At 52.3% G+C, this 21,794-nt stretch overlaps 1 protein-coding gene across 2 annotated transcripts in view; it reads right to left on the bottom strand.

Moving 5' to 3' along the window:
• Positions 1 to 4,717: 4,717 nt before the first annotated feature.
• Positions 4,718 to 21,794, bottom strand: part of SLC4A3 (solute carrier family 4 member 3) — a 34,044-nt gene continuing 16,967 nt past the window's right edge. For both annotated transcript variants that reach the window (XM_051786629.1, XM_051786627.1), the window contains exons 7-23: positions 20,784 to 20,935; positions 19,964 to 20,144; positions 19,293 to 19,428; positions 19,015 to 19,189; positions 18,509 to 18,605; positions 16,598 to 16,782; positions 14,744 to 14,957; positions 14,212 to 14,433; positions 13,739 to 13,887; positions 12,230 to 12,424; positions 11,578 to 11,784; positions 10,882 to 10,971; positions 9,141 to 9,307; positions 8,509 to 8,762; positions 8,090 to 8,259; positions 7,444 to 7,617; positions 4,718 to 6,697 (exon numbers count right to left, since the gene is read on the bottom strand). In XM_051786629.1, the coding sequence (XP_051642589.1) occupies positions 6,620 to 6,697; positions 7,444 to 7,617; positions 8,090 to 8,259; positions 8,509 to 8,762; positions 9,141 to 9,307; positions 10,882 to 10,971; positions 11,578 to 11,784; positions 12,230 to 12,424; positions 13,739 to 13,887; positions 14,212 to 14,433; positions 14,744 to 14,957; positions 16,598 to 16,782; positions 18,509 to 18,605; positions 19,015 to 19,189; positions 19,293 to 19,428; positions 19,964 to 20,144; positions 20,784 to 20,935 (2,846 nt within the window). In that variant the 3' untranslated portion in view covers positions 4,718 to 6,619. The remainder of the gene's footprint in view (positions 6,698 to 7,443; positions 7,618 to 8,089; positions 8,260 to 8,508; positions 8,763 to 9,140; positions 9,308 to 10,881; positions 10,972 to 11,577; positions 11,785 to 12,229; positions 12,425 to 13,738; positions 13,888 to 14,211; positions 14,434 to 14,743; positions 14,958 to 16,597; positions 16,783 to 18,508; positions 18,606 to 19,014; positions 19,190 to 19,292; positions 19,429 to 19,963; positions 20,145 to 20,783; positions 20,936 to 21,794) is intronic.

Raw genomic sequence — 21,794 nt, 5'->3', positions numbered from 1 at the left:
AGGCAAGGCTGTGCACCTCCAGGGCTGAAAAGTGAGTGCAGCTGCAGTTCAGAGCACCAGTAGCTGGCCCCAGCATCTGGCCATCTGTCTTTACTGAGGATGAGAGCCTGGTACAGAAGGGGCCAGCTGCTCCCCAGCCTCTCCTAGCCCCAGTGACGTTTCTGTATTCTGCGTACTGGAAGGGGGGGGATATCCTCCAGGGACACTGGACTGGTGGATGAAGGCAATCATCCAGCTGGGTTCCTGCAGCAGAGATCGCAAGGTCCCCCCTTCTCTGCAGAAATCACGAGAAGAGGATTACCTTCCCGTCCTGCTCAGCGGCAAGATCACATCTGGCAGCCCAGGAGGTCACAGAACAAAGTGGTGGGAGAGATGGGAGATGATGTGCAGCACCGATGTTCAGTATTCCTCCTTGCTCCGGCTCCATGGCCCCCTCTGAGCAGGGCAGAACACCCATGGGTGCCAGCCTACCTCCTTGCTGCTCCCTGCACAGAAGCAGCTTTGGTTTCTTTTTGGAAGCTTTTTCAGAACTCAGGCTGTCTTCCCCATCCCCACCTCACAGCAGCATTGCCCCTCTCTGCACAAGCTCATGGGGAACCTTGCGTGGGCACAAGAGAATTGCCCCAGCACTGTCCTCATTCACTTCTACTAAAGTCCCTTTGGGGAGCAGTCCCAGCACAGGCACCTGAGAGCCAGAGGGCTGGAGAGCCCTGCAGGGACAATGCACTGGGAAGGACGGGCAGGGGCACAGGGCAGCAGGCAGGAAGTGAACCGCCCAGGGCAAAGCAGCGAAGGCTAGACAAATTACAGGAGTACTCACTTGAATTGAAGAAACATGCTATCCAAACTAGTGCCCAGGATTCAGGTATCTCTGCAAGAAAAATGTCCTTTGCGAAGACCTATGCAAGGGAGAGTGGCTGAAGGGATCTGCATCTCTGCCCTGTAGTTCTGTGGCAATGCCTGTGGGCCTAGCAACTGGCTCTGGGAAAGGCTGGCTCCAGCATGAGGGACACGTCCAAACCTGCCGTTTCCATGGGGAGGAAGGTTTGTGTCCATGCCCAGGGAGGGCATGTTCCTCCCCTGGCAGACAACAGGGCCCAGCTCAGCCCTTTCTCCTCGGTGCCTCTCCTGGGGCTGGTGAGTCCCTTCTTTTGAGTGACATGGAGGGGAGGTGGATGGAGGGCAGAAGGAGACAGAGAACGTGGGGCTAGGGATGTGCAGCATCTCCAGTGCTCAGCAGTACTTGCTGGTGGTCCTCGACACCTGCAACAGCAAACAGGACCCCAGCAACCATGAGCTGGGGCTGCTCTTGGGGCTTCACATGCAACCATCATCCCCCTCAGCATCAGCTCTGCTCTCCCCAGACTGATGCAACTCACATCTGAACAAACCCACCTGCACTGGGGAAGGCAAATACAACCGGAGCCGCTCTCACCCCTGCCAAGTGTGAGGAACTGCCGCCTCCTGCCATTGTTACCTGCCCCACATCCCCCAGGGGCAGGGATCACAAACCCCTCCTCACGGGAAGAGGAAAAAGGATTTTTGGACTTTATTTTAATGAAGTTTGGGTGGCTGAATAGCAGACAGCAAAGCCCAGGGAGGGACTTTCAGACATACACGGGAAAGGGAAATTTTGCCAGTGGCTCTGGTTCACAGTTTTGCTGTGGAAATGGTCTTAAACAGCAGTTTCTTTAGCTTCCCAGCCATATAGCTGTGTGAATGGGTGCCAGTGTATCTGACAACAGAGATGTGCCAGCCCCTCCCAGCTGCAGGGAATAAAAATAACTGGAGAAGATAGCTTGAGTGTACTTGAATCCAGGTGGCAGAAACAGAAACCCAAATAGTTTGCTTAAACATACAATTGTTTAAAATAATACAGTTGATTGTTTTAGGAACAGACTTTCTATTTTTAGTCTCTGGACAGGCTTGCTTTTGTAAAGATAAACCCCTTCCCATACAACAAAGAGGTGGGAGAAACTTCTGGTGGGAGTGCAGTCCTGGTCTGGCATAACTGAGTCCCTTAGAAGGGAGCAGGTGAACACTTGTCCCATCCCAGAGCATACCCTGGCAAACAGGGGGCCTGCAGACATACAGGGCCCAGCGCAGGAGCATTCCAAGTCTGCAGGCAGCCTCTCAGCTGCTGTCCCCATACTGCAGTAGCATTTTGCGATCCAGCATGCTCCTGGTGTGGTAGCACCCAGCAGCCTCTCCCTCCTCCTCTGGTCTCACAAAAGTGGGGGTACCCCATGGAGCGCACCCCTTGCAGCTCTCTTACTCCTCCTGCCCCAGCCCAATCCTGTTGCCCTCCTCCCCACCCACCCGCTGTCTCTTCTCTGGCAGAGCAACCAGGACCGACTCTTTCAAGCTGGCCAGATGTCCCTCCCTTCAAGCAGCATGCCAGCCTCTGGTAGAACCGTTTGCTGACTGAACCCCCACGCGTGATCCAAACCAAAGCCCCCGCAGCAATCCTGCCTGCATTGCATCCTGGTGTACTGTGTTTCCCAGCACATCCAGCACCCAGGACCATCTGGATAAGCTGTGATCCTGGCTGCCTCCTCTCCATCATCGTGGCCACCCATGGAGGCCCTGTACTCTGCCCTCGAAGGGGATTCAGCACCTTTGAAAGGCACGTGCAGCGGTGCCAGAAGGGCTTTGACCTACGCAGCCTGTACCATGTGCTGCTGCTGGTGCTGCCACAGAGTTCCTTGGGGCAGGTGGAGAGCTGGCAGCACCTGCAGAGGCTCACCCACTGCCAGCCTGGCTTGGCCAGCCCCGACATGACCAGCAGCTATGTGGACTGGCTGGCCTCCTACCTGTAGCACCTGAGCACAGTCAAGGAGAGGTTCGACACCAGGGTGGTGGTTCCACTCTGTGAGAACTTACACATGCATGAGGAGCCAGCTTCCTCCCCATTCAGCAGTCCCCCTTGGCATCCATCCCCCACCTGGCTGCACACTTCTTTGCCCACTGGTGTAACTGGGGGCTGCTGCTGCAGGGGGGGACCCTCAGTGAGAGGGTATTCAGCCCCCTTGCATGACCTGCATGGCTTTGCTGATGTGGGGCCCTTTGTGAAGGTCTTGTGGCTGGTCCCTGATGTCTTTTACCGGAACTTAGTCATGGCAGATCTTGCTCAGAGGTGGGTCTGTCTCCAGCGCAGCAGGTACAGCCTCTCCTTGCCACCGTCACTGCCACAGCAGCCACCAGCATGGGGCAGAGCAGGGCTGGCTCCCAGCACTGTACAGCTCCCACTGCGCAGCAGGACCCCCCAGCAGCCTGGGTCTCCCCTGGGCTTGTACAACCTCATGGTCCTGCTGCAGCCCTCAGGCAGCAGTGCTGGGGAGCTGCGAGCCCAGCTGTGGGAGAGCCGGGAGGATCTGCTGGCCCTGCTGCACCACGGGGAGCAGGCGGCCGCCCTGCGTGCTCAGGTCCGTCACATCGCCCAGTGCATCCGCCTCTTGTGCCTGCAGCAGCGGGGCGAGGGGATAGGGCTGGCCTGGCCCTGGTAGAGCCCAGGAATGGGTGTGGGACATCGCCGGCACCAGGCTGCCCTAGCTGAGGAGCTGCAGAAGAGCCTGGAGCTAGAAGAGTACCATCACAGCATCCTGGAGGCTGACTAGCTGTTGGAGCTGGAGGTCAGGCCCATTCTCCTCTGGAGGATTGATGTGGTAAGGGGCGTGTGCTCACTCTGCTTGCACTCCCTGGTCTGCATACCAGGGTGAGTGGGGCACTGCTATGGGTCAGGGTGCTGCATGGGAAGGGCTGGGCATCCAGGTGGAGATGTGGATCTTGTGGGACTGGGTATAGCCATAACCTCTCCAGTTCAACGCAATGGCCCATTAGGCAGCCATGTGATGATGTGAGGAAGGAGAGCCATGAAGTGGGGAATGGAAGAGGTAGTGTTTCCTAACATGGTAGAGCAGGCTGCAGGTCTTAGATACTCCCATCCAACCTATCTGGATGCTCAGGACGCAGGCACCCACACTGCCTCCTCTCCGGCAGGTTCAGCAGCGCTGCCAGGACCTGGAGCACTGCCTGCCCAACAGCAGGCCCGGCTCAGAAACAGGATGGCCACCACTCCTGTACTTGGGCAGACTCAGCCCTCTGCCATGTACCCCATGGCACTGGCCAGCCCATGGAGCAGCCCGTGACTGACCACATGAGGTAGGACTACTGCCTACTCCCAGCAGCAGCACCCAGGAAAGCATGACTGGAGGACACCCAGCCCATCACCACGTGGGCTGCGGGCAGCCAGCAGCTCATGGGAACCTGGCTCAGCTCCTGCCTGGGAAGAAAGCGTGGAGAGAACATGTTAATGAGATGTTTCCTCCATGTTCAGCACATGGCCCTGCCATTCAGCGTGTGGCTATGGACTGCATAAGGACATGGGCACTGAGCGCTCTTGAGCACACAGGCAGGAGTGCGTACATGTATACAGATGCAAGCAGGTAGGAATATGTGTTTCTGGTTAAATATGGGGCTCAGACTCCCGTTTCCAGCAGCCAGCATGGGGGATCTAGCTGGGTCCACAGTAACCAGTCTGCTTGATGATGGCAATGGAAAACCCACCTCTGCGCTGGTAGTGGATGACATGGTTACAGCCCTTGCTCCAGCAGGGGCTTGCTACCTTACTGGCTGTTGTGGGCAAGAAAGTTTTGTGTTGGGGAATTTCAATCAATTTATTGCCGTTGGCAATAAAAACAAAGGCGCAGATCCAGAGCCACAATTCCTGTGAAGAGTTTATTGGTGTAGCTGTTTCCACTACAGTCAGAGGAGTCACAATGCACAGCAACAACAGGCCTCCTACACTACACAGGGAGGACAGGACACACACGGCCACAGACACACAGAGACACTCGTCTCTCCGCCCTGGGCCCTGCGGGGGGGCCAGGCTGTGGGCAGGAACCTGCTGTGGGGGGAGGCTTCTTTCTCTGATGGGATATTTCTGCAGCCTCCCAAGGAAGGCATCGGACCCTCCCGTAATGAAGCAACCACCATCTCTCGCAGGAGCCAGGCTGGTAAGTGGGAATAGGGGCAATGTCTTGTCCCAAATCCAGTGGTGAAGCATGCATCCCAGCTTCCTCCAGAAGACCACTCCAGCTCCAACCATCAGGGAGAGGGTGGTGTGCCTGTCTCCTCTGGCACTACCCTTGGAGTTGCCAAAGGCAGTAAGGGCACCATTAAGCAGTTTCTGGGCCAGCTCTGAACAAATGCTGCCAGGTTGGTGAGACCCCAGAGGAAGCCCTGTCAGGCAGAAAGGTGTGATGCACAGAAGTTCCATCTGAATATGAGGAAGAACTTTACTGTGTTGGTGACCGTGCACTGGAATAGGTTGCCCAGAGAGGTGGTGGATTCTCCCTCACTGGAGACATTCACTGTCTGGATGCAGTCCTGTGCCATGTGCTCTAGGATGACCCTACTTGAGCAGAGGTTGGACCAGATGACACACTGACCCATCCTGTGATTCTGTGTTTGGAGCTGCCCAGAGTTGATGGGGGCTGACAGGTGGGCTGAATGCTGCTCCCTCCCACTAGGAGGAAACCACTGGATGTGAAAGGTCTTCTCAGTATGGCAGCAGAATTGGGGCTGGGGGTTTCAGTGACTTCCTTGTAGGGTTGCAAGGAGCCAGACTCAGTGGATCACTGCACAGGGAACGGGAGGGGACCCAAAGGACTGTTTTGTGCTTCAGCACTACATCTCTTGTATAGCTTCTTAAACATGGTTTATTCTCAGGGACAGAAATGTGGGCATCAGGAACTGGGATGCAGCCCTATGATGCATTTACCCCTGCAACCTTTGTGGAGGTGCAGAATGGCACAGGACTCCTCTTAGTTCCTGCAAGAGGGCAGACACTCAAGGCTTCAGGATACTTGCTTGTCCCCAGCCTCCCCTCCCGGTGCAGTTTGCCTTCGGGAATAAGGTTGGGAAAATTGAGAGGAGGCTAACAACCTCTCCCATGCCAAGCAAGAAAACAGTTATGTGGGAAGGTGACTGCACAGATGATGGTCTGGAGGATAGGGCCAGGGTGCCTGTCCCTCTTTGCCTGTCTGCCAGGCTGCAGCAGCCCCATGGACCAGGGGCTGTGGCAGAGGCCCAATGTGAGCACTCCTAGAAGGGGGCAGAGGGAGCAGGAGCAAGGCATCTGCCAGCTGAGTAAAGAGACTGCTGGCCTGGGAGAAGCCCACTGGCCATCCACAGGCAGCTTCTAGCCCATCTCTGTGAGTGCTCAGTGTCATGTGGTGCTGAGAGCTTCATGGTAGTGGAGGGGGATGCAGTGGCACCAGCTGGCAGGGTTCCCTTTTACCACCTGGAGACCAGGCACAGGCTGCCTCCAGCAGGGAGGGGACAGACCCCTGACCCAAGGGCACTGAGGGCCCACACAGCTCTGTGATGTGAGAGGCATCTCTCAGCCCACTAGGTCCAAGAGGAGAGAGACTCACAGCCTCTGCTGAGCGAACGATGGGGCAGCCACATCCAGGGCTGCCTCCTGCAGGGCTATGGAACAGCCATTCGTTGGTCCAGGCAAGAGATCGTTGACTCATGGCAAGTCCCCAGTTAGTTCTCAGGAGGGGTGAGCAGGTGTGAGCGGCCTGTCCCATGAGTGGGGAGGGCAGGTCCCAGCTCATACAGGCATGTGCAGCTCGTTGTACTCATCCCGGCCATCCTCGTCAAAGTTTGGCTCCGCATCCTCTGAGTCCAACTGGGAAGAGGCAGAGACCAGGCTCTGAAGGCCACAGCTGGCCCCAATGTGGGGTCAACCCTGGCACGGAGGGATCAGCACACAGTGACCCAGGCAGCTGGGCTGTGCTGGAAAAGCAAGGCTCTTGCTCCTTCCCCTCCCAACAGGCTCCTTTTTTAAACCCTCATGCCCATCTATGCATCCCCAGCCTGATGCCCTTTCCAAGGACCGGGGCTTTGGTCCAGCACTGCAGCTCCCCCCTCTTCCCCTGCTTGCAGCACCCACTCCTAGGTGCTGCTCCAGGCTGTTCACCAACAGGAGCTCAGGATGTTGACAGCAGCAGAGGAGCTGCCAGATCTCAAGCAGCTGCCAGCACCCTGGCATTGTGGTTACATGTTTAAGTGCCAGGCAGCCACAGGCTCTGCTGTGATGCTGGGCTGTTGCTACTGGCTCAGTGGGGAACTGGGGTGTCTCTTGATGAATGAGCCACAAGATGGAAGGGGAAACCTGTATTCTAGGCCCCTGCCTAGAAGGAACCTGCGTTTCCTTGCCCGAGGCTGCCCATCCATCTGACACTGCACTCCCAGAGCTAAAACCTCCAAGGAAGCCATTCACCCACCTACTGCTGTTGAGCAAAGACCCTCAGATAACAGCAAGAAAAAACAAGGCTTTGATGGCTCAGGTTCTTCCAGCCTTTCAGGCTGCCAAATCTCCTCAATCTCACTGCAGTGTTGCAAGCTAGACTGTGAAGACAGCTATCTGCTTACCGCTTTGAGCTCCCTGTCGTGGAAGAAGCGGGGTAGCACGAAGCGTCGCAATGGCACTGTCATGATCAGGACAAAGGGGAAGGCCAGGGATGCCACTGTAGACTTCACCACCCAAAGCAACACAATGCAGGCCAGTTGAATGCAGGTGAAGAGATTCATTCTCCAGGTCTTCACCTAGGAGGTAAATCTAGTCTAAGAACACATTATCCTTCCACACAGATTAATGAACACCCAACTGGCAGAATGTAACCCTTCTGCATAGATTAGTACAGCAATGCAACACTGCTGCATGCTCTACCTGCCTTTACAGCAAGGTAGAACTCCATAACGCATCAGCCCCTGTGTCTTGGGAACATACCCACCTGGCAGTGCAGTGTCCCTTCATCCACTCACTCCTATAAACTGTCTGTCTGTCCATACAATATACTGGCAATAGACTCCTGGGTGCAGCCTAACGGCATGCTATCCAAGGCATACGATGGCATTGTACCACCTCTGTGCATGGCTTGCACTTCTCAGCACAAACTTGCAGCCAATGAGGGTCACCAAGCCAAGCATCATTCTAGCAAAGCACTATCCTCCCCTCCCCTACCTCTTCTTCCTCTGCTCCTCATTACCTGGTTCCATGCAACTTGTCTTTGCTCACCTTGACAACGTAGATGTGGTCAGGGTGGTGCTTGGATGGCATGAAGATCAGAAGCAGCCGCTCGTAGAGCTGGATGCCCGTGAGAGATGTAACCCCCATGTACAGGAAGATGCCAAAGAGCACAGCCAACGGGATCTGCCGCAGCATGTTCCCCATCACAATGGACAGACCTGCACAGACAGAGCTCAGGGCATGGTCTGTCCCATGCCAGCCCCTCCACAAGACACCTCAACCTCCATCCCTCTCCCACCCCCTCTCCGTCCTGGGAGAGGAAAGGAAGCTCCAAAGGGGTTGGTGTGGGCAGTCCTGCAGTGAGCAGGCAGACCACAGGCTGGCCTGTGGGGCAGGGACACTGCCAGCAGATGCACACGGTTGGTCCTGACCTCTCCCCTCCCTCCCTCACCCAAGCAGAGACTCACCAACGAGAGCAGCAATGAGCACTCCGGTCACACGCTGTTCCTTCACCTCCTCGATCCTGGGCTTCTCTCCTGGTGCGATGGCCTTGCTCATCACAGTCAGGGCATTGACATGTGTGACGGAGCGTACTGTCGCTGCGGTCAGCCAGGGCAGCCCAAAGAGTGCACAAAGCCCCCCCATAGTGCCAATGAGAAGAAGGTCCAGGTGGAAGCCAGAGCCTTTCAGCAACTTCCTCTCCTTCTTACTAACAATCAGCCTGAAAGAAAATAGAGCCTGGGTCAGTGCCAGGCCCAGGTCAGTGCCCAGAGATAGCACTGCAGCTGGGGACAACATTCAATTCGCTCTCTGGAGACAGCACACATGGGGATAACAAGGAGATGGCTGAGGAGAGGGATGGATGATGGCTGTCAGCTTCAGGTTAGAAGTTTCCTCCTGTGCTTGGCTGAGGCAGGTCTCCTCCACACCACATGCCGGGGGGGAACCAAAAGATGAGTGGAGAAGCCAAGGTACAGCCTGAAATGGCCAGGATCCCGCCCCTGCTGTTCCTCTGGGATGCCCATTGCATCTCCATGTGAATGGCACCTTGCCTACCTAGGGGTTAGTGACAGTTGGGGTTGGTAGGGGAGGTACTCACGTAGTGATCTGTGTCTCCATGAAGATAAGAATGAAGACCAGGAGAGCAGGGATGGCAGAGGCAAACATCATCCACAGTGGAAAGGTCCCACTGCTGCCCATGGGGTGAATGAACCAGCCACGCTTGTGAGGAGATGTGACCGACAGGCCAGAAGGGACATTCAGCTTCTGGTGGTGTAGTCACAAAACCCAGCAATTATTCATCAATACACACCTGCCCACAGCCTTACACAGGACTAGCCTTGATCCTCCTGCTCTCCCGGGTCTGAACACTTCAGATGATGGGATAAGCCACCCTGAACTGAGCAGGACTTTCTCATAGGTAATCAATCCCCTTCAGTGCAAAAAGTCCCATGTCCCCTAACATGGGACTGTCTCATTTCCTTTCAGCTATTGAAATTTCCTTAATTTTTGTCCAAAAGACCAAGGAATCATCTTCCTTCAGGAACCTCACCCCCATGCCATTGGTTACAATGCTCCTTGACCTCTTCTTGGACAAATTAAGTGTTCTGAACTTCCTACCCTACTCTGAAGTGGCTTTCTAGACTTTCCAAGACTTTTCTGAGACATTTTTCAGCATTGTTTTTGCAGTGTGAACCCCAGAAGTGACCACATTCTCTGGAAATGACCTCATCCTGACCATGTTCAGAGGGAATATCGTGTTTGTGGCTCCCATCAGACCACACAGACTCCTAGCTGTACATCATCCTGACCCTGCGTTCATTAGCATTTGAACCCTTGGCTCTGTGTTCCTCTACAGCAATTTTTGCTATCTGCACTGCAGGGAGAGTTTATGATTTGCATTTATGTTAATCAGCATAAGTATGAATAATATTCCTGGAATGTTTGTCCTTGAGCTAAGCTGTGTAACTAAGTACCATTTTCTCAGAAAGCTTTGTACATATGCTGAGTTAATACTGAAATGATAATGCTTTTGATATTAATTGTAGAAGTGTAGAAGGGTATGAAAAGAATGTAACAAAGTGCATGATTTTACTAACATCTGATAGACCCAAATTTTTCATTGAAATTCAAATGAATAAAAATGCATTTTGATTCCACCAAGCCTTGGGCTGTCTTGATAAAAAACTTGCATGATGAACAGGAAATAGCTTTCACCCTTTCCGCAGTCTTAGTGAAAAAAAATACCACAACAAAAATATATAAGTACATATCTACTGAAAAAGGAGAAAAAATGAAACCTGTGAGATGGGCTTGTCTGATAACATTAAGTTATCAAACTTAATGCTAAATTTGTGCATAAACTGGGGAAAAATTATTAAGACTGTGATCAAAATATTTAGTAGCCTCTACAATCAAGGAGAGAATAAGTATGTTAAGTATTAAACCCCACTGAAACCATTCTACATGCCAGCTTCTTCAGTGTGCATAACCAGTTTATATCCTGTTGATTGACTACAAGTGTTTAGAGTTACAAACAAGGAATTAACTGCAGTGAAATTCCTTAAAGCCCCTAAAGCCTCCCCTACGAACAGCTGGAATACCAGAGGGATACTAGGACACTCCAGTCCCTGTAGATCTGGCCTCAGTCTCAGCAAGACCCTTGGAGCTTCTCTTCAGCGTGGGAGTGAGGACAAGGGGAATGTCTCTGTTTGCTTTGTGCTGTTATGACTAAAGAAGCAGGAAATACAAATTCCCCATTGCACAAGAGCAGGCCACAGTGCCACAGGGAATTACTGCTGGGCTGCAGGAGGGGCTCTGAGGGCAGTGCTGGCACCTACCTGCGTGTATGTGTCAGTGATGGTGTAATCCACCAGCACCATGACCAGGATGGAGATGGGGATCCCAAAGTCTCCGATGATCCGCCGAGCCTGCAGAATAAAGACCTGTCACTGGCAAAGAGAAGGGCCAGCTCCATGCATCCACCTTGCTACAGAGAGCCTGCAGCAAAGAGAAGCCCCAAGTGGGGCCAGGCACCACTGCAAACCTAAGCACTGCTGATGGGCAGGGCAAGGGAACCCAGACTTGACCCATAGGGCTGTGCATCCCATTGCCCACATAACACACAGTCCTCTTAAATGACTGGCTTATTGCTCCTGCTGGCCTTTTTAGACAGTGGTGCAGGTATTATACAGATGCCCTGCATATGAGAGATGTCCAAAGAGAACAACTTGTAAGCTCTTGCCCCTATATTCTAGTTTAATAGATTTTTATCCAGACCAAAGAGCTTTCCCAAGGCGCAGAGGACTTTCCGGCAAAGCTCACTGGAGCAGGACAGTGCAAATACTGTCACCAACAGTCAGCTCTGGTCTGCAGCCTAGGGTGGGCTACTATCCCTTCTGCAAGGTACTTGAGGGATTTCTGGTGTTTCTTTGTGGGACATCCAAGTGCTCTGGAGAACAAAGGTCTGTACCAAGAAGAATTACATGTCTGGCACATCCCTTGTCCTCAACATCTGGGTCCCACGAACTTCTCACCTTTCCTCCTAAGAAACGGCTGTTCTTGAACTTGCGCATAAAGAAGGCAATGAAGAAGGTGCCTAGCATGAGGATGAGGGAGAGGAGAGCAGTATTGGGCTGCATCCTGGTGCCCAGTGACATTGCATCTGCAGAGAGCATGCTGGCATTCAGGCTGCTTTGCACATTCGGTGGGTAGAACTTCAGCAAAGGATGTTCTGCAAACACCTGGACAGGTGAGAAAAGCAGCAGGCAAGTTACCACAAGGAGGGGCAGGGGGCACTGTCATTAATGGGAGCCGGGGGAAGCGGAGGTGTCCTGCTCTGTGGAGAGGTGAGGGTGGTAGATGGTGGGCACAGACAATCCCAGTATCTGTCACTTCGCCTCACAACCTACCCAGCTGCAGAGGGTTGGGGAGAAAAAAGTAGCCCCTCTTTAATGCCTCCTGCAGAAGAGAAGGGGAGAGAGACATTAGGGCTCTTCCTGCCACCCTCTGTGATGGCACAGGAGGCAGCTGTGCTGAGGCATGAGAGGCCAGCAAAGAAATGCTCTGCAGAATGTCTAGGAAAGCTGTGGCTGAGTTGGCCCTGTTCCCCTGCCACTTGTATGCTAAAGCAACAGGGTCCTGAGAGATCAAGAGATGCAGTGGCCCATCTCCCTGGGGAAGGTTCACCTTGTACAGTTTGTAGAAGGTCTCGTAGATAAAGATGAGGGAGATGAGGAAAGCAAAGATCTCCTGGGTGAAGGGCGAGATGTAGCGCACCAAGAAACTTCCCTCAGCTGCCACAATAATGAAGATGAAGACGATGAGCCACAGACCAATCCACACTCTGCCTGTGAGATACTCAATGCCTTGTGTCTGGCAGAACTGAAATGGAAAGGGAAGGAGTTACTTACGGCTCCTCAGGCTGCCTCCTGCATCTGCTCCCCATTAAGATCAAAGATTCTCCTGGAAAAAAGCATCTACATCTGCTTAGGCATCCAGCACAGAGACAGTGAATTCATTGCTGAAGTCACAGGCAAATTTGCAGACTTTTCTTTAACACCTGCCAGCTCACACCAAGCAGGTCTTTACCTTTTCAGTCTTTTTAACAGCACCTCCTTTGCTTTCTGCTGAAGCCAACCATGCATGATGCTCCCCATCCCACCCATATGGAGGTGCCATTGCTCAAACACAGCCCTCCACTGCTCCATGCACTCAACAGCACAAACCTGTTCCCTACAAAGGAGAGCGTGAGCATCCTGCTATGTCCCATTGCATAAAGGCTACATTAGCTGGGCCATAATCTCAGACAGCACCTCTGCTCCTCCACACACATCAACACCAACTACTTCCAGCACCAGTCACATCTCTCCCTTTGCAGCTTTCCTCGGTACCACCACAAGCAGAGGTACACCTGTGTACACTGTGACTGGGCAAAGAAAAGAGGTCAGTGAGAAGTGCAGTCACAGGAGAGCAGGGAAATTCACACTCTGCAATGGCATCACCTCCAAACTCTTGACACACCAAGGTGAAAATCTAACTGTAGGTAAAAACATGCTTTTTTAAAGACACAGACATGCTAGGAGTCAGAAAAAAAGAGAAGGATTAGACCCACTGCTTGAAGGTACAAGGATGCTTGTAAGAGTAAAGGGGTCATGCTACTTAAGAAACATATCCATCCTGGCCAGCCAGGATACCTCTGCACACACCCTAGGCCTTATCCTGAGAGGTAGGAGTAACGTACATGGCACATCCCAAATGAGTGGTACGCACGTTGTTGGGCTCACATACAAGGAAACCTGGACACAAGTGTAAGCTGTGAAATGGTCTTCAAAGGAAGCCCCAAGAACAAGAAAGTTTTAGGATGCAGCTACAAGTGCTTATTGTGCCAAGATGGGCTGCAGCACAGGGCTGGGGGACAATGCTTCCCTCAGAGTCAGCAAGTAGAGGAGTGCTGTTATCACTGTCACACCTCAATGAATAATGGACACAGCAATGGGAGGCAGAACTCTCTACAGAGTGACCTGTAAAGGGTCAGCAGAGCCAGGGGCAGCCCTGGCCGAGCTGAGAGGAGCCTGGAAGGACCCAAGGAGTCCAAACTACCAAAGACACTTTGCAGAGCTGAGAAATGCCAGCTGCACTCTCCAGAACAAGGGCAGAGTGAGCAGGTACCAAGCATAGATACTGCCTCACATGTACCTTGTAAAAAGCTTCTTCAAACACCAGCAGAGGCCCTGAGAAGCCAATGACCAGGAGCGGCTGGGCTCCGAGCAGGGAGAAGAGGATCCCTAAAACTGAGGTGGAGATTATCAGCTCGGAGACCCCCATGAGACCCTCAGTTTTCTCTCCTGGGAAAGAGAACAACATGTGAGTGTTATAGGCCAGACACAGGCACCATCACTACAGGCAGGCAGGCTGCACAGCTCCAGAAAGAGGAGGCAGGTCCCCATCCCATCAGTCAGAGGTCCCCTGTGTTAGGCAGGGAGCATGGAAGGAGCCCGGGGAGCTGAGACTGGAGAGGCCAAGTGGCAGGGTGGGAACAAGGCAGCAGCCGAGATGCAGCACGACCACTCTCCCTGAGCGAACAGCACCAAAGCCCACCCCAGCACAGCATCACAGACACAGCCAGTGTCCCAGAGTGCAAAGAACAGACCAGAAAGCAGGCCCATTACCTAGGAGTCCCCCGAAGGTGATGGCAGGAGAGAGAGCAGCAAAGTAGATGAAGAGAACGGCTGCGAGACACTGGCTGTGCAAGGCGTCTCTGATGTCACTGAGGTATTTGGGGTACCTGCGCTTTATGTCCCGAACCAGACCTCCAAAAAATATCCCGGTTCGCTTCAAAGGGTCGTCCTCAGCTTCCTCCTCTTCTTCCTCAGCTTTCACTTCACACAGCTCTAGAGATGCATGGAGGGCAGAGCTTGAGCAGGGAACAGAGGTGGGCCCTTGGGCTGTCCCTCTCCCCAGTACCTCGTAAAGACCTTCCTCCAGCAGCACTAGCCTGGTGAGCCCCCTCCACTGCACGTCCCATTGCCCCCAGCTGCCAGAGCTGCCCACAGCCAGTGTCTTGCTCCCCTTGTCCCCCTCCCAGCTCCCCACTGCAGGAGCCAGGACCTCCTCACACCCGTGCCAGGTTCTGGGAGGGGAGGGCCCACTGGGGCATGCAGGGCACTAGGCATAAACTTGCCCAAATGTGAGTGGAGAGACCTTTGGCTTCCTGAACAGTCCCCTCCTTCATGGACTTCTGCTCCCTCTCCTTCCTCTTCTTCAGCAGCAACTTCTGGAAGGTGGCAATGGATTTGAGCAAGTCTTTCCCCTCCACCTCTGATGGGGGGATGACAATGCTGCAGTCCAAGAACTCATTGATTGCGTTGAGGAGATCTTGACGGTCATCTGCCATGTATGCAGCCTCATGGAAGTGCTGGGAGGGGCAGGGAAAAAGAGAGAGGGAGAAGGCTCAGACCAAGACTAGACCCAGCTACCTACAGCCTGGAAAGTCAACACTTGCTGTGACCTTTACAGTAACATCCTGCTCCCTCAACCCACTACTCGTCTCACTACTGCCACTCTGTGACCCACACTCCTGAATCCCGCTTCTCATTCTGAGGGAAAAGCTGGTGGAGCCCTAAAGCACCACAGATAAAAAGCACAAGAACCTGAGCAGGACCTGAGCAGGAAGCATAAGAGACTCTTGGGAGTCCCCACATGGCAGAGAAAGAGAGAGAGAGGGAGAGGGAGGGAGGGGGAGAGAGAAAATAGGAGTTTACAGCATGAAGGAAGCCATGCAAGGGAAACCAGGCAGAAAAGGTGAGATACTTCTGAGAGCAAGGGCAGGATAACAAGGAAGGACTCCAAGGAGACCAGGAGGGGACAGCACTACTGCAAATAAGCAGGGAGGTGCTGGCAAACAGGCAGAAGTGCTGCACTGCCTCTGAAACATGCCTTCAGAGAAAGGGCTGGAGGATGATGAACAAGTGAAGAGCCTTTAAAGCAGGGAGGGGACAGCTAAGGTCCCTGCAGTACACAGACTCCCTGGAGCCACACTTCAATGTAAACGATACTGTACTCTCTCCATGGCGCCAGCCACTGTGTAACCTTGCTACAGCCAGCCCTGGCTGCAGCAGCTGCCTCTCCTCTTCCAGCAAGATGAGCAGAGACTCAAATGAACAAGATCAGTCCACAAACACGGTGCTGAAGCTGGAATATGGTATTTCACCTCTTCCGGGTAAAAACACATTCTCAGCTGAGCCCTGTGCCCTGTACAACTCCAGGGAAGGGATCTTTCACCTGGGAGACCTTGTTGTCTATAACTCACATTTTCTGATTGAACCTTTTAGTCTCCAGTTCAGGGAAAGTTGTGCACTATTGGCAGGACAGGAATGTTTGTTACTTGCTTATAGTTACATGGCACCAGCCAGAAGAACCCTGTGAATCTCTGATCCTCTTGTCCTGGACGTATGCAGATGCTCAGATTGTCTTTTTGCATTTAATTCCTAAACAAGTTAATGAATTTCACTTTCCTGCCATGTAGACAGATGGGGGACCTCTAGCAGTGCACGCACTTGGCAGAAAAACCTTCCCGCCTCCTCATCTCTCCTCCTGTATGGATGTGCTCCTCTGCATGGATGCCTGAGCCATGGGACTCAGCTAGGAAGCTTCATCCAAACACCTGACAACCATCCCCAGGCATTGCTGGGTCTTTTTATCAGTGTGGTCTGGGCCAGGTGCCATGGTCACAGGCACTGCTCAGCCTCCCCTCCTCCCTGTTTGAGAAATGTCAACTGAACACCACTCCTCTAACCTTGGGCATTCTTTACTCCTGCTTTTACATATGGCCCCTTTCTTCACCCAGCCAAGTGTCTGTCCTACTCTTTTCTCTGTACTGGAGCGTTCTACCTTAGTCAAGCCAGGCTGCTCTTAAAAATCCCAGGTGCTCACACCTGCCTACCCCACCCAGGCCTATGCACAGCATCTCTCAGCACTTTCATCTCAGGACTGTCTCCTAAGGAAGCACCAAAACTCCCTTGCCTTTGTCAGCATCACCGTCCATCAGCTTCTCACCTTGTCGGACATGAGGGTGGAGATGGAGCGGCCAATTTCATGGTAGTCCATGTTGGCCTGGCTAGGTCCCAGAAGCACAAAGATGAATCTGACAGGAATTGGGACCTCCAAGACAGATTCCAGGAAGACGGCCTCATTCAGTCGGACAAAAGCCATAGTTGGCTGCTCCAGGAACTGCACGCAACCTACCAGGAGGCAATGTTTGGAGCAGAGTTAATCACTGGGGTGAGCTGTACTGGGTAGCCTTTAACAGTGGAAGCAAGGATTTCAGGGGTTCCCAGGAGCCCTGCAGTTCTGCATGTTCTCCAGGCCACTGACACAGCACTCAGCTACATGTTGAGGACTGCTCCAAGTCCTTTACTGATCATTCACAAGCAGTGCTACTTTATTTAGCCTCGCAGTTAGCCCATTCTTAATCCCATACAGATGGGCTCTACTTACATTATGAAGGCCTAATTTTAAATCGGAAGATTGCTTCCCACTTATGGAAGGAAGACTCTCATATGTTACTTTTATCAAACAAACTTCTAATCTCATCAAAGAATGAAATCAGGTTTGTTTGACATGACCTATTTCCCATAAACCTCATTGCTTGGCAATAATTACATTCTTATTCTTTAGCTCTTTATTAATTGAATCCCATATTAGCTCTGCCATTATGTTGGCCGAGAAGGATGTCAGGTTAAACCACCTATAGGTACTGGCTCACTGTCCTTCCCTTCTTGGGCACTGATGCTATGAGATTTCTTTTGCTATCTTGTATGTTCCCTGTATTCCTAAACTTCTTTTTTTTCCAGGGAAAAGTAAGTCAGTTCTCTAGACTCATAGGAGCAAACTACACAGTTTGTTTTACAATGTCTGCATCTCATCAGTGCTTTGACAGTCTCCTCGGTTCCTAACAGATTGGGAAGTACTCCTGAATCCTCCGGCACACCAGCTGCTTCCTTCACTTACCGAACACAAATGTTTATTGAATACTTGTATTTCTGTGGCATTATTACTGATCTTTCTGCCATCTGTGTCCAGCAAAGAGCTGTGTTCTGTGTTAAGACTGGCAAATATGGGCCATCCGAGAGTCCAAGTGAATTGCAAGACACAGCCTTATCTCAGAAACAAGCCAATGTTTAGTTCTGTGAGTATTCAAAGTGCATTTATGAACCTGATTTGGCCTCATCACGATTAAGAATCAGTTTGGTTGAGCTGCCAAGCATCTTTGCCTGAGCTTTTAATCTACTGGATAGGCAATGACATTTACTTTGCTTGCTAGGTTTGCTCAGATATTAATGCCAGCAAAGAGCTGAGAAGGAATACTCTTGCAGTCAGAAGGAACCAAGCCCAGTGATGCTTGAGCCTGCCTGCTCACAGCCCTAAAAAATCCCCTGGCAGTGCTATGGCCAATACCTGAGACTTTGCCACTAGCCACGCTCTGCTTCTGTAAACTGAAAGCTCCCTGGCACACACAACCAGCAGTCAACACTGGTCAGGGACAGGGACCAGGTGCTAGTGAGGTGTGAAGAGGCAGATAGAGGGCAGCAATGCTCAGAAGCCCAAGAGCAGTTGTAGCCCGGCCACCAGTCCCTCAGGCACCACTTACTTACTTCTGAACTGCAAAACCAGAGGTTCTGGTGAGCCTGGCAGGACTTTTACCACTAAGTTGTGCCCCAGTTCTCAGCAGCAGAGTCTATCATCCTCTTTTTTTCATTTAGGAAAAGAACTACCCTGGCACCCCATACATTTACCACAAAGAGAACATGCACCATCAGCAAAGGAGAGAGTGTACGAGGCTCCCTCCTCAGTTGAACCTTGGAAACATGTAAGAGATGACCAAATATCTCTCAGGAGGGCACAGACAGCTGGGGCCAGACCAAGAGCTGCAGTAGTTGTTGGGGGACACTACATGCCATCTCTTACCCACGAGAACTACTGTGGCCTCTGCATCTTCAGGGATCTTCTCCATCAGCTTCAGGTATTTACGGTGGCCCTCAGAGTTATGGAGATGTGGGTTTTTCTGCCAGGTAAGAATACAAACAAGTAAGGATGAAATCTCCCCACAGGGCCTTGCACCCCACTGCTGTAACTGCAGCTGGGCTTGCCTTGGCTGCACACCCAACACTCTGCTTCACAGGCAAGGCACCCTCACAGCAGAGGCCACCCTGCAAGCACCAGGGCTGTTGCTGCCATGACATGCTCAAGCAGACATCCGCATACAGTGCCAAGCTAAAATTAGGTTCCAAAATCATAATGCAGTGACCCAATTTCCAGCACTCTGGGTGATCCAGGGCAGCTCAGTCCTTGCAGTACAAGGTTCCCCCATGAAGGGGCCCAGAGGTGGGTTCCAAGGGTCGCTGTCAGCCAAGAGTTGTCCCTGGAGCGTGTAAAAAGAAACAGTACCTCCCCCCAACCCCCGTCCCCCTCACCTCCTTGCACTCGGTCTCGTTGGCCTTGGGGTCGGCCATCTCAATGCGCTCTTCCCCCATGAGGGGCACACAAGTGTCTGTGGTGTGGTTGTGGTGGTGGTTCCCCACAATGGAGTTCATGCTGGAGCTGGAGTGGTTCCTTGGGAAGAAGCCCTCTTTCTCATCATTGGGGTGGCTGGGGGGGAGAGTGGTGGCCATGAGAGGACCTGCCTCCCTTCCCACCCAGGGCTCACATGTAATCCCTGAGCCCTGGGATCCCTCATCTGTGTGCCACCCACCTGTGCTTCAGCAGCAGGGCGCGCAGCACGTTGGCTCGGTCTTCTGCTCTGATCTGGTCAGAGATGATCATGGTCTCCACCATGAGGTGAGCAATGCCAGGCAAAGTGGTCTGCTCCAAGTCAAGGAGGACAGCACCTGCCATCAAGAGGGGAAGAGCCCTGCTCCTAGTGTGCAATGCTCCCCATTTCATGCACACTCTGGGGACACAGCTGTTCCACTAGGAACGGGCTCATAGAGTCTCTCAGATGAGAAATGCCCCAAGTCCAGGTGCCCTATGTCCTTTCTGTAAACTCTTGTCCCAAGAGAACCCAAAATCTCCAAGACGCACTGGTCACTCTGGTATCTCCTTTTGTTTCAGTCTCCTGCTCTGACCAAACTTTCCATTTCACACCAAAGATGGGTCCAAGACCTGTCAGCCGAGACACAGCTGGGTGTTGCAACTGTCACATGCCCAAGAGCAGTGAAGCAGAGCATGGAACCAACACAGGTACCCTTGGGCTATTGTAAACCCTGCCAAACAGGTTGCAGGATGTCTCCACAGGCCCTTCATGGAGACTGGCCACAGACACTGTTGTGTGCCTCCACTGATGGGCCAAACAGTGACAGAAGCTATCCAGTAAAACGTGTCCCAGAGCCAGAGCCAAACTCTGGCCTGCTGCTCCTGACTCACCGTGGGCAATTGTCTTCCTGAGCTCCAACAGACTGCGGAAGGACAGTGAAGCTACATGGGGTTTCCCCCACCTTGCTGTATCCTCCTCCACATCCTCCTCAAACTTGATCCAGCGGGCCGTCTCCCTCCAGTGCATCTCCTGGTTCTTATCCACCACCAGCTCATTCAGCTCCACAAACACCTAGTGCGAATTACAGCCAGGACATGAGACTTCCCCTGATGTATACAGCTCTACTAGCAACACACAGAAAGCCTGAGCTCTGTTCTTAAGGTACCGCCTGGTCTGAAGCACTGCCTGAGCAAGCCTGCTGTAGTTAACCAGAGGCTTGATGAACAGAAGCAGCCAGGACAAATATCACTGACAGCGTGGCAGGAGCTTCCATCAGCACATGGAGCACCAGAAAGCTTCAAGTCAGATGGTGTGGGCAGATGAGAGAGAATGATGCATTGCTGCATCCCTTTCCACCAAACTGTGACAATTTTGTCGTCTGCCTCCTTCTTGGTTTCCCCCAGAATTTTCCACAGTTACCAGAGATGACGATATTACCATGCTGCCAATTTCCACAATAGCACTGCCATTTCTGGGATATTTTAATGTTTTTCCTAAGGTCAAAGCTTTGCAATTTCAGGGAAATCTCTACTTTTATTGAAAAAAGTGTATTTTCAGCCCCCAAGATAATGGATAATAGCTTGAAATGTCACCCTCAAGGTTATGTAAAGAATTAATTATATAGAAACACATTTATCACTTCATAAACTGCACGTTTCTAGTCCTGATTTATGTCTTCTGAACAAGTGTGGGAGGACAGCACATGGATACCTCATGGGGCTTTCTATCCAGCTTCTTCTTCTTCTTCTTTTTCTTGACAGATGGAGTTGATGCTAATTTTTTGCTTGTCCTGGTGATCTGACTCCGAGATGGTTTTTTCATCAGATGTCTCCTCACACCAGGGTTATCTTCAAAACGGTGGCCTGAAGACATAGGAAAGAAAAAAAGACCGCCAATTTGTCTAGTGGATACACACTGTCTGGCAGGGAAACACATCCAAGCACACTCTTCTTTCATTAGCTTATGCTACCAAAGCTCTGGCAGCTAGAGAACTCACCATCATCTTCCAGACCTTTGAAGATCCTTACTGCTTCATCTGCCTACTTTCAGCTCTTCCAGATGCCTGTGAGCTAATTTCTTCACAAAGAAGGCTTCCTCCCAGGTTGTGCATACACTGGAGCTTCATCACAAAAGCTTTTACTCATGGTACCCAAACAAGTGGTGTGTGAACCCTCCCCATACTCCCTCAAGAAAAAGCAACCTGCAGCCTTGTCTGCACAGCTCTGCACCCCAGATAGCACAGGCAGGCACCTGGCTGGGGCTCATCTCTCGCACCAGAGGAAGGCCTGGCGCTCAGCAAGCAAAAAGGGCAGTGAAGGGGAAGGATATTTAGCTGCTGGTCTGGGAGACATAAGGAAATATCAATGACTGTTTTATTTAATTGTGCGATGAGAGTGTAGGGTAACACTGCACCTGGGGCTGGCACGGACGCTGGGCAGTGAACTCCAGCTATCGCTGCTTCTAGACATTCCGCAGTGCCGCTGCGATGCCCTCGGAAAGGTCTGCCTTAGAGAGTGCCTGGCTTAAACAAAGCCTCACAAAGCCTCTAGAGAGGCTGTTAAGGCTGAAGTACAGACCAACCACCAAGCTACCAGTGCTGTTGGCAAACCAGTACCCACCAAAATGATTCAGTCACAACTGTGCCAACCCCTTTGCAATGCTGGAGAAACAGCACCTGGGCAACAGCCTGCCATGGAGAGTAGTTTCCCTGGACACTATTCA

Source organism: Manacus candei, unplaced genomic scaffold, assembly GCF_025592945.1.
Source record: "Manacus candei isolate 608988 ecotype Guabito, Panama unplaced genomic scaffold, ASM2559294v1 h1tg000023l, whole genome shotgun sequence".
Classification (NCBI taxonomy): Eukaryota; Metazoa; Chordata; class Aves; order Passeriformes; family Pipridae; genus Manacus; species Manacus candei.
The sequence above is the reverse complement of the archived record's forward strand: the minus strand, read 5'-3'. Positions and strand labels throughout refer to the sequence as shown.